A 16,120-nucleotide genomic window follows, 5' to 3' on the forward strand; every position below is an offset into this window, starting at 1 on the left:
AATGCAACTGGGTTTATGATCAGCACTGCCCTTATCTATATAGCTGCTAACCCCCAGGCCTTGAAGGGAAAAGATAAACACCAGCTGCCTGTCTTTTGGTTGTACAAGAAAATCTGGACAAGAACAATTTTTCTGGATTGGTTCCATCTATGCTTTGTCCTTGATGTCAGGAAGTACCTTGCCAGTAAGGGACTGCCTTTTATTTTATTTTAGTTTTATTTTTAGATGGGATCTGTTGTCCAGGCTTTAGTACAGTGGCGCAATCTGGGCTCCGTCTCCCGGGTTCAAGTGATTCTCCTCCCTCAGCCTCTGAGCAGCTGGAATTACAAGCGCATGCCGCCACGTCCGGCTAATTTTTGTATTTTCACTAGAGTTAAGGTTTCACCATGTTGGTCAGGCTGGCAGGCTGGTCTCGAACTTCCGACTTCAGGTGATCTGCCCGTCTCCGCCTCCCAAAGTGCTGGGATTACAGGCGTGAGCCACCGCGCCTGGCCTGCCTCGAAAATTTAACCATAGAATTGACAGTTCAAGCGAACGCAGCGAATAAAAATATTTAGCAAATTACTGTGCAAACTTTCGGACCTTAACCAAAACTTAACTGATTTACTTGATTCTACATAGCACGGACACCGAGTCGAAGAACAAAAACTATTTCTGGGTAAGCGGGGCCTGGAACAATAGACTTGGCACTGCGTCTTCGCTGCCCCATCCGTCTCAGGATTGGCTGAAGCTGTGCGAGCACTGGGGGCCCCGCGCGGCACGCGCATGGGCGGGGGCGTCCCGGGAGGCTAAGGGGTGGACCGAGACGGGGCGAGCCCAGGCGTCCTCCCGCCCACCAGGCTAAGGACTGGCTGAGACTCAGCAGGAACCGCCCCGCTCGGGCTGCGCGTGCTTGGGAGAAGGCCAGTCGGCAGGCTTTAAGGAAGACTGAGGGGAGGCGGGGCCGGGAGTTCTCCCGCCCACTGGGCTCAGGATTGGCCGAGGCTCGACAGGCACCGCCCCGCTCGGGCGGCAGCTCGCTTCTGGGCGGGGGCGTCCCCAGAGGCGCGTGGAGTGGGCAGGCGGAGCCGGGTTGGGGCTGTGGCTGGGGTTGGGGCGGGAGCCGGGGATGCAGCCGCTGAGCTGAGCTGCCAGACTTGGGTTGTGGCAGACAGATGGCGAACGTGCGGGTCGCCGTGAGGGTCCGGCCCCTCAGCAAGAGGTAAGTTTGGGCGGGAGGGTGGGCCTGAGGCTTCACAGGAGCTGAGACGAGCGCGAAATGCGCGCCTCTGACTCCAGAGATTGTGGTGCGGAGAAATCGGTCACAAAGTGACCGGGGGGTCGGGGTCCGGAACCCTCGGATGCCTAGCTGGACGGCGCTTCCGTCGAGCTTTGGTGTCGTGCCCTGGGGATAGCGGTTCCCGGACGGCCGCGGGAGGGCTGCCCCGGGTGAGAGTCGCTGGCGTCCTGCCAGCAAAAGTTTCGAGGGACTATGGCTCTAGGCTTGCTGCATCGGGTTGGGCCTTCTAGAAAGTCTGGGAGAGGGATGGGCATTCTCCTCTCTCTTCTTGGGGGGTCGGGAGTACCCCTGAGGACTGAGGCAGAATGGTGTGTGTTCCTGGGTTTCTCTGCGAAGATGTGGAGAAAGCAGAAAGTGCGGGCATAAGGGGAAATTGAGGCCCACAGAGGTCTCAGTTTTATTCCATGCTCGACAGCTGAGGATCCAGCACGGAACTGTGAAGTAGGGGAAGTTGTTCCAAGCCCTTCTCTGAGTCCCCAGTGCCCGTTTCCTCGTAGCTTATTCTGATCCCGCACCTCTCATCTCAGCCCTTGAGACATCCAATGTCTGGCCACGAACTTTTTCTCTTTGTCACCAGATGAAGTGTTTTTTAAAGATCAATTAGAGTTTGTTGACAGGTGGAGAAAGTGTGAAGAGCCCTCTATGTAGTAAGACCACCAAGAGCAAAGAACTTAGACTGTTAGGGACTAGAGGTTAAGTTTTAGTGGAGAGGGGGTGGTTGGTGTGGAGAGAAGTGAGTGGTGGGAGGTAAATCTGGCAGAATGTGCTTTGGGACCAGAAGGCACATGTTGGAATTATTTGGGAAGTTTAAAAATCTTCAGGACGTAAGATGGCTTGATAATTGGGTAGAAGGATCAAGAAAGGCACTGTCTTCCATAATAAAATTTGTCATTAGGGAGGATTACATTGGTCCTCATATAGAAATGATTGGCTTTGCAAAGTCTTGTAATTGACAGACTAAGGAGAAGAACAATGAGATGGAAAGAAAAAAAAGTTAAAGAGAATAGGAAAAAGGCAAAAGAGGTACACTGAAGAAAGAGGGAAAGCAGATGCCTGAACTGCTGCGTTTTGATTGGTAAATGGCTTGTGACACCTGGCTTCTTCATAACTGGATGAGGTAGCTCAGGGCTGGGGGGTTTTTCATATGTGCAGATGCTACCCTGAAGGTAGCCTCTGGTATATTCTGTTTTTGCAAAACTGTTCCTTTAGGGTTCTCAGGATGACAATATTGACCACTCCTAACAGTAACTTCTCAGTTCCTTGGACACTAGGAATTTATAATAGCATGAATTAGATTAAGAAAGTGATGTTGAAATTGGTTTACTTGCAGCTGCAGTAGAGAGTAACATATCAAACAAAAATGAAGGGAAAAGAAAAGCACAACAATTTACTTGTAGCTCAGCTTAAGAGCCTTGAGCAGCAAGTGGTAGGATGTCAAGACTGTAGATACGCAGGTGTGAACAGATTGTAGCAGGATGAAGATTCAGGAGCAGATACAGATAAACCCAGTGTGGCCCCAGCCAAGAGGTCCAGATCACTTCCCTCTTCTCACAGAATCCTGCAGAGATGGCAGCTATTCTTCAGGATGTGTTATACAGTCTTCATTGAGACTTATCTGAATGTGGGGAATCTGCTGATTATATGGTTTGTTCCAACCTTCAAATAAGTCGTTGGCACAGATTCAGTTGACAAAGTCATTGGATCTGATGTTGTACTTAGGAATAAATCTTACCATCTGGCTCAAGCTTTAATTTTTTGTTTTTCCAGATGACAGAATGGTCTGGCTTAAGTTCTAAAAGTAGGTAGAGCCAATATTTGATTCATTAGACCTACTGCTCTTTCTGAGATTACAGAAAAGTTGCACTTGTGTCTCAAGTGCCCATTTATTCAGTAGGACTAGAGTTGACCCTCTTTTTTTTTTGGAGGTGGAGTCTTGCTCTATCACCCAAGCTGGAGTGCAGTGGCACCATCTCAGCTCACTGGAATCTCCGCCTCCTGGGTTCAAGCGATTCTCCTGCCTTAGCCTCCTGAGTAACTGGGATTTCAGGTGCCCACCACCATGCCCAGCTAATTTTTGTATTTTTAGTAGAGACAGGATTTCACCTTGTTGGCCAGGCTGGTCTTGAACTCCTGACCTCAGGTGATCCACCTGCCTGGGTCTCTTTAGTGCTGGAATTATAGTTGTGAGCCACCGTGCCCAACCCGATCCTCAATAAAATGATACTGCTGTATAGGAAATGGTTTTGATGTCCTCCCCTATACCTACAGTTTCCCATAATCTGAAATTCCATATCTCATTATGAAATTGCTGTACCATGGGTGGGCGCAGTGGCTTACACCTGTAATCCCAGCACTTTGTGAGGCCGAGGTGGGCAGATCACGAGGTCAGGAATTTGAGACCAGCTTGACCAACATGGTGAAACTCCATCTCTACTAAAAAATACAAAAATTAGCTGGGTGTGGTGGTGCAAGCCTATAATTTCAGCTACTCGGGAGGCTGAGGCAGGAGAATTGCCTGAACCCAGGGGGTGAAGGTTGCAGTGAGCCAAGATCACACCACTGCACTCCAGCCTGGGCGACAGAGTGAGACTCAGTCTGGAAAAAAAAAAAAAAAAAAAAGGCTGTGTGGTCACTCACGCCTGTAATCCCAGCTCCAAGGTGGGCGGATCACGAGGTCAGGAGTTCAAGACCAGCTTGGCCAAAATGGTGAAACCCCATCTCTACTAAAAATGCAAGAATCAGCTGGGTGTGGTGGCAGGCACCTGTAATGGCTACTCGGGAGACTGAGGCAGGAGAATCACTTGAACCCAGGAGGCAGAGGTTTTGATGAGCCAAGACCTTGTTATTGCACTCCAGACAGGGCGACAGAGGGAGACTGTCTCAAAAAAAATAAAATAAAATAAGACATTGCTGCCCCTTGTCTACCCCAGTTAACCACTGTGAGAACACATCTGTTTTGCCAATACTGTAGGCTCTAGAAAACTATTTGCCCTGTCAAAACTTACTCTTAAGCCACTATATAGCTTTTTTGTCGTTTTTTTGAAGTTTTTCCAAGAATATGTAAAATGAAATTTGGAGAGGTAGGTGGGAACAGGAATATATTAAACAAAAGATACTTTTCTGATTATCAATTTTTGCAATTCAATGCATCCCCAAAACATTGGAGATCCAGCTTATTCCTGAGAGACATCAACCATTATAAAACAGTTTCACTTTGAACTATTCACATTTTTGTAGCAGAAAACAGAGCAAAGTTCTGCAGACATCCATTTTTCTCTTCTTTCTAAAATGTATCACAAACAGGGTCTTTTCATAGTTCAAAAGAAAAACAAACAGGTTTCTTTCTTGGCCAAATGGCCTGTTACTCTCACCCTCGGATCTGATTTCTTAAAGTTCAGGGCACCAAATCCAACCAGAAATTCCCAGGACACCAGTGACTACTTAACTATGAGGGGATGGATGCTTTAGTCTTTCTATGAGGGGAGTCATTCTCCCGGAATTATGCTGGTCAATAGCCCCAGGAGAGGTAGGTGGTAAGGAGGGTGAATGCAAAAGCTAAAGGGTCAGAGAAAAGAATAAGGCTTTCATGAACAACCCATAGCAAGGCAGAATGTTCCAGCTTTACAAACCTCCCACTACAAAGTCCAAACATGCACACCCAAAACTAGAGGGGAAAGGAAAGAGCTCCCGGGGGACTAGGGAGGACAAAAGATGGTGACATAGAACAGCAGACTCACCTATGAACATTTCTCACGTTCCTAACACTGGAGTATGTTTAATTAAAAAGTTGCCGTTCAAAGCTGTACTGAAAACATATCTAAAAATAGGTCTGTATGTAGTCATTTTAAAACTAAAATATCACTTCTCAGATAAGAGGAGTGACAGATACTCTCAGATACCAACACTTGAGGTATCTTTGATGTAAATTTGTTAAATGGCCTGGTAGAGAAAAAGGAAGGGAAGGAAGAGAGGAAGACAGTGAGGGAGGTAGGGAGGGAAATTCAGAGTAGAATAGGAAAGGCAAGAAAACTGGGAGGAACATGTATTTAAGCCCATGCTTATCTATTCCAGCAGCCAAACAAAGCAAATCCACAAAGGAAAAAAATGCTGTTCTTTTCTAAGAACATTCTGAAAATTATCTTCAAACTTAAAACATAAGAAACTGCAATCTGAGAACAACTATGACAATGCTCACTGGACTTATTTAAAAATAACTACTGAGACTGGGTACTCAAATAGGTCAACGCTCTTCAAAGGTTAATCTTAGGCATTATCTGACAGAATACTATGATCAGGCCTTACCCACCAAGTGGAAGCTAAAGTGCGTCTATTACTTGGTATGGACCTGCTCTAGGACCAGACAAAATCACTGACTCTGCCAGCAACAAGATGCAAGCAGGGAGGAATGGCAGAAGAAGAGCAAAACTGGTTACCAAGGGTTCTCTTCTGATATACTGAGTTAAAAATATCTGCACAAATGTGCTAAGCAAAAGAATGGGAAGATGGACTGTAACACCAAAGACAGAAAACATTCCTCCAGAGGAAAGAGGGAAAGTGGACCTCAAAACAGTGTCACAGGGTAATGCTACCAGACTCACACAAACTGTGCTCTGTTCTAAGGGACAAATACCTCAAGGTAAAAGGGAAAGCAGCTCTCTTTTTATCATGTCCCCTTGCTGGTTTTAAAGACCTCAAGCCCAGACTCTTGCAACACTGAACCATAGGTGGGATACAGGGAGGAGAGAGAGAGGGTAAGGAACATGAATGGTGTTAGGCCCACGAAGCCTATGTATCTCTTCCCCAGACTTCCCAACCAAGCAGTTGTTGGTAGGTTGATACTTGATTTGGGACAAAATTGTGGGGTGTGAGGATAGCTCCCAATTAAAAAAACAACTAGGAAAGCTGGCATTTAACCGTTTTCCTCTAAGGGCTGCTTAGCCCTACAGAAATACACGACGGGCCTTTGATTTGACCTCTTTAACTGGGAAGGGGAACAGGAGACAGGGCGAAGTGGTCAGATGAAGCTCATCTTCTCGTTATTTGGCACCCAGAGGAAGAGGGGGAAGTGGAGACTATAATGAAGACTGCTGGTATTGCCTCTTCTGTCTTTTCACTGTTGGCCAAATCAGGTACACACGGGTATCAGTGTTGTCGCTTTTCTTCTAATCCTTGCAGAGTCTGGTGTCAATCTCCAACTGAGCATCATCCCCAACTGCATGTTTCCTGTCATGATTGTTCAAGTTCAAATTGTTTACTTCTACTTTGGAGTCTTCAATTAAGGTGCCAGGGCTAGTGACTCCTGGGATATTGGGCAGATGTCAGGGTGGGGTCTGAGCCACGGGAGAATTGCGACGATCCAACAGAAACTTTGGCATAACTGATCTAGAGGGTTGCCCCTGGCGTGGGGCAATAGTCATGAGGTAGCTGCGCGGCGTCGCTGATGGCCACGGTGCAGGTGGGGATGGCCCGGCTGTGGCCGGTGGCCACTGCCGGCGGATGAGGACATGGCTGTGGGCGCGGACTCTCGGCTTTGTCCCGCGGGAAGGCAGCGGCGGCGAGGCCGGCTGCTCAGGCTCCTCAGGCAGGCGGAAAAGCGCGCTCCTCGCTGGCTTCCTCTGGTTCCCTCGTTGCGCTCCGCTCTCCCCGCCGCCCTCTCAGCGCCGCCGCTTCCCCCGACCCCCAACCCCCAACCCCCATCCTCTGGCCTCGGCCAGCATCCTCGGCAGCGGCGGCAGCGGCCAGGACGACAAACGGAAGCTTTTTGTTGTTGTTTTTTAACTCTGTGAAATAGGGATAACTACTTCAGTGGTTTTTATGAACATTCGATAAAAGAATACATTACAACAATTTTTAATTCTCAGAACCCTGTGCTTGGCTGCCTGGTTTTTAAAAGATTTATAAGAGGCCAGGCACCGTGGCTTATGCCTGTAATTCCAGTACTTTAGGAGAACTGAGATAAGGAGAATCACATGAACCCAGGAGTTCAATACCAACCTGTCTCAACAAAAAATAAAAAATAAAAATTAGCTGGACATGGTGGCACGTGCTTATAATCCTGGCTACTTGGGAGGTTGAGGTGAAAGAATTGTTTAAGCCCAGGAGATTGAGGCTGCAGTGGGCTGTGATTGCACCACTGCACTCTAGCCTGGGCAACAGAGTGAGATCCTGTCTCTGAATAAATCAATAAACAAAATTAAATCTAAAGACACCTGTCTAAATGTGCTTCTCCTACCCCCAGTTGTCTAGGTCACAGCCTGAGAAGCCTGAGGAAACAAACAAAAAAAATAAGACTGAAGGTACTATCTCAACTTACAGGTTCTAGGTTGGGAGTAATTTAATTGATAACTTACATTGTAGCGGAGGATGTGCTAATTAATTTAATTCTCATATGTTAACATTTTGATCATGAGTACTGTGGTTGTGTGGTTATTTATGTTATGAAAAAAGATCAGGTACTGGGTCATCTGGATTAAGCCCATTAAAGTGAGTGTAGAGATTATTTAGTGGTTAGCACATACCTGCAACATAGGAAGATTCTTGAGGATCTTGGCTCTCCTTCTGATTTAAGAAGATGTAAGGAAAGGACTTGAGAAATATATTCTCAGGGTCTCAGCAGAGAGGACTTCAATCCTTTTTTTTTTTTTGTCAATATCCATGCTCAAAATCCTAGAGAAAATGAGAGCTGATGCCGTGTTATATGCTGGGCCAAGGATGCTCTCTACAGTTTCATTTCTTTTGAGAGGTGAGATCTTGCTCTCTCAGGCTGGGGTACAGTGGCGTGATCATAGCTTGCTGCAGCCTTGAACTCCTGGGCTCAAGCAGTCCTCCTGCCTCTCAGTCTTGCAAGTAGTTGGGATTATATGTGTGAGCCACTGCTCCCAGCACTCTCTAGGGTTTCTAAGCCTGAATTCTAAGGTATTATTCAGGGCCTTGGCTTCGTGTTTAGACAAATATTAGTTTAAATCCTAGCTCTACCACTGATAGCTCTATGACCTTGGACAAGTTACGTAATTTCCCTCAGCTTTAGTTCTCCATCTGTAAAAATGATATGTTGGGAATCTATGTCAGGAGGGTATGTAGGGGGATAGCATAAGATGAAGAACAATATGTAGTGCACCTAATACAGTGCACTCATACATAGAGGGTACTAAATAAATAGTGAATAAGAGCTGTTCCAGAGCCAAATTGTAAAGATCCAGCGAAGCATGCCAGCTGACTGCTTGACACGATGCTTATAGCCGTTTATGAAGACAGACACTCCTCTTAAGGGTACAGAGGTAGGGAAATATTTTGTCCCACTAGCACTGGTTTCAGCTTCTTTTTTCTTGATTTTTTTTAAAAAAGCAACATTTCTTCTGAGTTTGGGTCTTGTTTCTAGGGAGACCAAAGAAGGGGGAAGAATTATTGTTGAAGTCGATGGCAAAGTGGCAAAAATCAGGAATTTAAAGGTAAGCCTGAAATTGTTTTTCATTTTCTTTCCACTTAGAAACTAATATTGTTACAGGGGCTTCCAGGCTGAAGGTGTTTATGTAAATGTATTTAGAATTGGGGAGGAAAGGGCATATAAGGGGAATAGTAGGAAGAACTTACCCCAGTCATAAACCAAATTAAGAAATGAACGAAGAAAGAAGTGCAGGGCATTTGGCTGCTTCAGCCTAAGTTTTATCAAACAGAATGCAACTGTTTTGGAAATTCGTTGGTAGATGTTTTGAAAGTAAACTCGGGGGATGTTTTGGGGGCAATAGTTAACTTAAATCATACTGCAAAAACGATTAAGAATAACTTAAATTCTATTTAACTCACCTGACCACCAGTTAAACTTTGTCCTAACGCTTTCAGTTGATATCACTTTATCTAAAGGCTTTGTTAGGGATTTTAGTTTGCACCTGATAATGCAGGGTTTATTTTAGCTATACTGAGATTCAAGTAACATCTTTTAGATCCCAGAAGGGAGTTGGTTGCTAGCCTGGATTTTGTTACAAATTCTCTTTCACAGATTTGACTGAACTTTGAGTCATAGTTGGACAGACACTGGAAACTTCCTTTCATACCCCTCACTCTCCCTTAGGGCTAATTTTCTCCATCCTGTTCCTCTACTTACTAGGCAAGTAGAAGATAGAAGGGTTTCTTCCTTTCTGGGCCTTGGGGAGTGGAGAGAGAGACAGGGGAAGCTGACCATGTGATTACTGCTATAGTCAGCTTGCAGGTGGTACTTAGCATTCTTGAGAGTTGAGGAAACTGGCAAAAGTGAGAGTTACTTGGACCCTAGTCTTCCCAACGGTGCCTGCTCTGTTGTTACTCCTGTGATGTGATCTGTTTCCTCTTGTCAGTAGTTCTCTGCTAAAAAAGAATGGGACCTACCAGACGTTCAACAGGGCTCCCGAGGGACAAAGGACCTTTTATTCTCTGCTGTCTCTTATTTATATCTCTGTTGCCTAATCACTTCAGCTGCTTTGTTCTAAGATCTCATGTTTTTGGTTCTTAAGAATAAGTCTCAGCCAAGATCAAACTGTAATCTGCCTTCTGCACACCTCCCTGGGTGCTTACTTCCCTGAGGTCAGTTATCCACAAAGAATCTCTTAATAATTCTGGCAGCCTCATTCTTCTGTGGTTTATGATGGCTAGTGGCAGGATTGTCTTTCTTTCCCTGTCCAGAGTGTATAAGATAAGGCATTTCTGTGAATACCTCCATCCTCCCCCGTACCTGGAGATCAGTGCAAGACCAAGCTCTGACTCTATTCTCATCTACCTTGAGCAACTAGATTGCTTCTGGCTCTTCTGTCGGACTTGGTATCTAATTAGGGGTTGACTATTCCAGGAACCTCAGTGAAAGCCCCATGTTGATGGAGCCTGTCAGGCACCATAGCCAAACTACTCGTGCACTCCCAGTATCCTCTACAGAAATACTTAGAAAAGAAATAATGTAGGTTGAGCATCCTAAGTTGAAAATTTGAAATCTGAAATCCTTCAAAATCTGAAGCTTTTTGAATGCTGACATGACACCATGGGTGGAAAGTTTCACAGCTGGCTTCATGTGATGGGTTGCTGCCAAAACTATTTCATGCACAAAATTATTAAAAATATTGTTTAAAATTACCTTCAAGATATGTGTATAAAGTGTATATGAAACACAAAAGAATTTCATGTTTAAACTTGGATGCATCCCCAAGATATCTCATTATGTATATGCAAATATTCCAAAATCTAAAAAAATCTGAAATCCGAAAAAATCCTAAACACTTCTGGTTCCAAGCATTTCAAAGAAAGGATATTCAACCTGTAGTGATAAGAAGATACCCAGAGAGGAGAGGCTTTCTCTCCCAAGATTTACCGTGTGTCATATAGTTGGTTCATATGTAGGCAGATGTATGATAGTATGACAGACAAATTTAGTTCTTTGTGCTTTATTTCTACCTAATAAGATGGGGACAATGGTTACCTTTTTTTTTCTTTTTCAGAAAGATATCATAAACAGTTTTATGACCAGTCCAAGTTTCTTTAGCTATAGTAGAGGATGATTGAGTGCCACTAGCCAGATTCTAATGTTATGATAGAAAAGACACCGGATCCTATGTTTGATTTTAGGTGGATAGTCGACCAGATGGCTTTGGGGACACCCGGGAGAAGGTTGTAGCATTTGGCTTTGATTACTGCTACTGGTCAGTCAACCCAGAGGATCCCCAGTATGCATCTCAAGATGTGGTAATGTCATTTATCATTTTTCTTTCACGCTCCTCAGTCCTTTTTTTATGTATAATGTTTAAGATGTTTATTATAAAGATACTTTTCAAGGTTATTATAGCACAGTTGTACAGATTGGAAGTCCTCTAATTGGTACTTTAAGAAAATTTCAGCCGGGTGCGGTGGCTCATGCCTGTAATCCCAGCACTTTGGGAGGCCGAGGTGGGCGGATCATGAGGTCAAGAGATTGAGACCATCCTGGTCAACATGGTGAAACCCCAACTCTACTAAAAATACAAAAAATTAGCTGGGCATGGTGGTGCGTGCCTGTAATCCCAGCTACTCAGGAGGCTGAGGCAGGAGAATTGCCTGAACCCGGGAGGCGGAGGTTGCGGTGAGCCGAGATCGCGCCATTGCACTCCAGCCTGGGTAATAAGAGTGAAACTCTGTCTCAAAAAAAGAAAGAAAGAAAGAAAGAAAATTTCAATACAACTAACAGATTTCCAAAAGGAAGAAACTTCAATACATCAAGAAATTCTTGGCCTTTTCAAATAATCATTTTCATGGTAGCATTAACAAAAGAAGCTTATTTCAAATGCAGTAATCTTATCGTGTGTTTCCTCGGTTCTTCATAACTGAATAATCATTGGGAAATTAACATGAAATCTGAGCCCTGGCTATTTCTTAATAATACTTTGGTCTGAAACTAATTATATATATATATGTTTGTTTGTTTTTCGAGATGGAATTTCACACTTGTTGCCCAGGCTGGAGTGCAATGGCTTAATCTCGGCTCACCTCTACCTCCACCTCCCAGGTTCAAGTGATTATCCTGTCTCAGCCTCCCAAGTAGCTGAGATTACAGGCATGTGCTATCAGGCCTGGCTAATTATTTTATGTTTTTTAGTAGACAGGGGGTTTCTTCATGTTGGTCAGGCTGGTCTCAAACTCTTGGCCTCAGGCGATCCACCTGTCTCAGCCTCCCAAAGTGCTGGGATTACAGGTGTGAGTCACCACGCCTGGTGACGATTGAATATTTCTTTCTTTTATTTTTTTATTTTTTTATTTTTTTTGAGACAGAGTCTTGCTCTGTTGCCAGGCTGCAGTGCAGTGGTACAATTTTGGTTCACTGCCACCTGCACCTCCCAGGTTCAAGCGATTCTTTTGCCTCAGCCTCCCGAGTAGCTGGGACTACAGGCACGTGCCACCACACCCAGCTAATTTTTGTATTTTTGTTAGAGACGGGGTTGGTCTCGATCTCTTGACCTTGTGATCCACCCACCTCGGCCTCCCAAAGTGCTGGGATTACAGGCGTGAGCCACCACACCATGCATGATTGAATATTTCTAAATCACAGAATTATAATTACCCCATTCTTCTCTTTTGAAAGGAACACATAGAAATAAAACCCTACACCACTGTGGGATTTGCTGACACAGTGGGCATCTTCCGTTATATAAGTACCTCAACTTTGTAGTACTAATGTGTTTGCTGTAAATGCTCAGTACAGAAGGGCAGTGTGAATATTACCTGGCCTCTGCTGAGTCTTCTCTGTCATTTCGAATATGAGAACAGGGGCTGATCAAGGCTTGTCTTGTGGCCCTTGATTTTTTTTTCTTTTTTTTCCAACAAGTTCAGTGATATTTTTTGCTAATGGCCCTTGATTTTTTATCCCAGCACTCAAGTGTGTATGAGGCATCTGGTTACTAGTGTTTGTAACCTTTCCATTGACTTACTCCAAGAAGAATCAGCAAAGTAACTTACTTTCAGTTAGAAAGATGGGACTCCTATAACAGTCCACAGTTGTGATTATATTTGTGGCAAGAAGACAGTGGCCTTCCCATTAGAAAATATGAGCATTCTGAACGCTGTTTCAAACTTCTGTGGCCATGGCATATGTGTGACTGTTCTGTTCATAAGAAGAATGAACTATTTTGTATAACATTTGATAAATCAGTCATCTTGGAGGGGGTGTGTATATGTGTTAAAACTTTTATATATGTCTGTGTATGTGTATGTGTATGTATGTATTAGTATCAATAAACTTGAGTATGAGTTTGGTTGTGAGGACCGTATTTTACATTTATGTGGCTTAACTGTATAAACATCTAATGAAAGCCTGGGCATGGTGGATCATGCCTGTAATCCCAGCACTTTGGGAGGCTGAGGCAGGTGGATCACAAGGTCAGGAGTTCAAGACCAGTCTGGCCAAGACGGTAAAACCCCATCTGTACTAAAAATATAAAAATTAGTTGGGTGTGGTGGCGGGCACCTGTAATCCCAGCTACTCTGGAGGCTGAGGCAGAGAATTGCTTGAACCCAGGAGACAGAGGTTGCAGTGAACCGAGATCACGCCATTATACCCCGGCCTGGGTGACAGAGCAAGACTGTCTCAAAAAGCAAAACAAAACAAAACAAAACAAAACAAAAATCCAATGAAAGCCCAAAAGGCCATAGAGGAGGGAAATTCATAAATATGATTCTTCTTTTGCCTGATTTGAAATTTAATGGAAACATCAAATGAGATCCAGACAGGAAGTCTGTGCAGAGAGATAAAACCAGTGACTCCTGAGGTTTCTTCTGGCTTGTTTATTTATTGTCTAGTCCCTCATCAGTCCCAGGAGGAGTCAGGATAGGAAAGAGAAGGGAGGGAACCTCTGTCACAAGCTGGAGTAGAGCCAGATGTCCCAGAATGGTGACAGGACTCATAGCTACATGAGACACTCAGAGGACCTCATTGCTTTAACACAGAAATTGGAGCCCAGATTTAACCCTAATCACTATGATCACTATGGCTCTGAGGCCACCACAGGTAGGAAAGGTGGAATCCATACAATCTCAGGACTTGGGGTGGGAAAGAATTTGGATATAATCCAGTTTATCCTCTCCACAGCATTTTTTTTTTTTTTTTTTTTTTTGAGACAGAGTCTTGCCCAGTCACCCAGGCTGGAGTGCAGTGGTACCATCTTGACTGACTTCAACCTCTGCCTCCGGGTTCAAGTGATTCTTGTGCCTCAGCCTCCCAAGTAGCTGAGACTACAGGTGTGCGCCACCATGCCTAAATGATTTTTGTAATTTTAGTAGAGATGGGGTTTCACCATGTTGGTCAGGCTGGCCTCGAACTCCTGACCTCAAGTGATCCACCCATCTCAACCTCCCGAAGTGCTAGGATTACAGATGTGAGCCACCTCGCCCAGCCCTCCACAGCATTTGTGATTACATTTTGAGGGGAGAGGTCTATTGAAGTATAATTTAGATATAGTAAAAGATTTGCCTTTTTTTCTTTTTTAACAATTATTTATTATTATTTTTTAATAGAGACAGGGTCTTGCTGTATTGTCCAGGCTGGTCTTGAACTCCTGGGCTCAAGCAATCCTCCCACCTTGGCTTCTCAAAGTGTTGGGATTATAGGCATGAGTCACCACACTTGGCCAGATTCACCTTTTTAGTGTACAGTAACACATTCAGATGTGTAACTGACACTACAATCAGTATACAAAATAGTCTATCATCCCAAAAATTCCTTCATGCTCCTTTATAGTCCATTTCCCAAGCCCCTAGAAATTACTGGTCTGTCTTCTGTCCCTACAGTTGCATCAGTTTCAGAATGTCATATAAATGGAATCAGACTATGTAGCTGTTTTAGTCTGGCTTTTTTCATTTTACATGATGTATTTGAGATTCATCTATTTTTTTTTTTTTTGAGACGGAGTTTCGCTCTTGTTGCCCAGGCCAGAGCACAGTAATGCAATCTCAACTCACTGCAACCTCCGTCTTACGGTTTCAAGCGATTCTCCTGCCTCAGCCTCCTGAGTAGCTGGGATTACAGATGCCCACACCACTCCCAGCTAATTTTTGTATTTTTAGTGCAAACTGGATTTCACTGTGCTGGCCAGGTTGGTCTCAAACTCCTGACCTCGTGATCCACCTGCCTCGACCTCCCAAAATGCCGGGATTACAGACATGAGCTACCGCGTCCAGCCAAGATTCATCTTTACTGTTGTGTGTGTCACATCTTCTAACCTTGATTTTTTTTTTTTTTTTGAGATCGGGTCTCGCTCTGCCACCCAAGCTGGAGTAGGGTGGCACAATCACAGCTTATTATAGCCTCAACTTCCTGAGCTCGAGTGATCTTCCCACTTCAGCCTTCTGAGCAGCTGAGACTACAGGCATGGTGTCACCATGCCTGGTTAAGTTTTGTAGTTTTGGTAGAGATGTGTATTGCTCACTGTATTGCTCAGGCTGGTCTCAAACTCCTGGGCTCAAGAGATCTGCCTGCATCAGCCTCCCAAAATTCTGATATTACAGGTGTGAGCCATGACACCTGACCTTCTTGATTCACATTTATTTATTGAGATGGAGTCTCACTCTGTTTGTTGCCAGGCTGGAGTGTAGTGGTGTGATCTCAGCTCACTGCAACCTCTGCCTCCTGTGTTCAAGAGATTCTCCTGCCTCAGCCTCCCAAGTAGCTTGGACTACAGGTGTGCACCACCACGCTAAGCCAATTTTTGTATTTTTAATAGAGACAGGGTTTTACCATGTTGGCCTGGATGATCTCAATTTCCTGACCTTGTGATCTGCCTGCCTCAGCCTCTCAAAGTGCTGGGATTACAGGTGTGAGCCACTGTGCCCAGATGATTCATACTTATTTAAATCATCTGCTCTCCCAAAAGGAATCTCATGGCTTGGAAGAACAGATTCTAACTGCAAAGGATGAGAAACCAAGTCCCTGGAGTACAGTGCGTCTTTCATCCCTAGGTCTCTTCTTGTTACAAAAGAGGTTTTGCTCAGAAATACGGCACTGATTTCAGATATCAAAATATCTGTGGGAAATATCTAAACTTTCCTTAGTGGATGTGGAGGGAGATTTACACATCTGACTTTAGGGGGATTTAGAGCAACATCAATAGTAAGGAGCCATTCAGAGACAGATGTTGACAAGAATGTCACCTGATCATTGTTGGTGCTTGTGTCAGTTTTGTGTTGTTATAAAGGAATACCTGAGGCTTAGTAATTTATAAAGAAAAGAGGCTTATTTGGCTCACATTTCTGCAGGCTGTACAGGAAGCATTGTGCCAGTATCTGCTGTTGCTGAGGCTTCAGAGAGCATCCAGTTGTAACAGGGAAAGGAGACAGTCCTGTCACAGTGAGAGAGAGAGA

General features: G+C 44.5%; 1 protein-coding gene across 1 annotated transcript in view; it reads left to right on the forward strand.

Annotated features, from left to right (window-relative positions):
* The first annotated feature begins 1,114 nt into the window (after positions 1 to 1,114).
* The window catches only part of STARD9 (StAR related lipid transfer domain containing 9), a 185,469-nt gene continuing 170,463 nt past the window's right edge, over positions 1,115 to 16,120 (forward strand). Inside the window, exons 1-3 of the mRNA XM_012442239.2 lie at positions 1,115 to 1,201; positions 8,658 to 8,727; positions 10,865 to 10,981. Of these exons, the coding sequence (XP_012297662.2) occupies positions 1,155 to 1,201; positions 8,658 to 8,727; positions 10,865 to 10,981 (234 nt within the window). The 5' untranslated portion in view covers positions 1,115 to 1,154. The remainder of the gene's footprint in view (positions 1,202 to 8,657; positions 8,728 to 10,864; positions 10,982 to 16,120) is intronic.

The sequence above is a fragment of the Aotus nancymaae genome, unplaced genomic scaffold (assembly GCF_030222135.1).
Source record: "Aotus nancymaae isolate 86718 unplaced genomic scaffold, 86718_ANA_hifiasm-v0.15.2.pri h1tg000062l, whole genome shotgun sequence".
Taxonomy (NCBI): Eukaryota; Metazoa; Chordata; class Mammalia; order Primates; family Aotidae; genus Aotus; species Aotus nancymaae.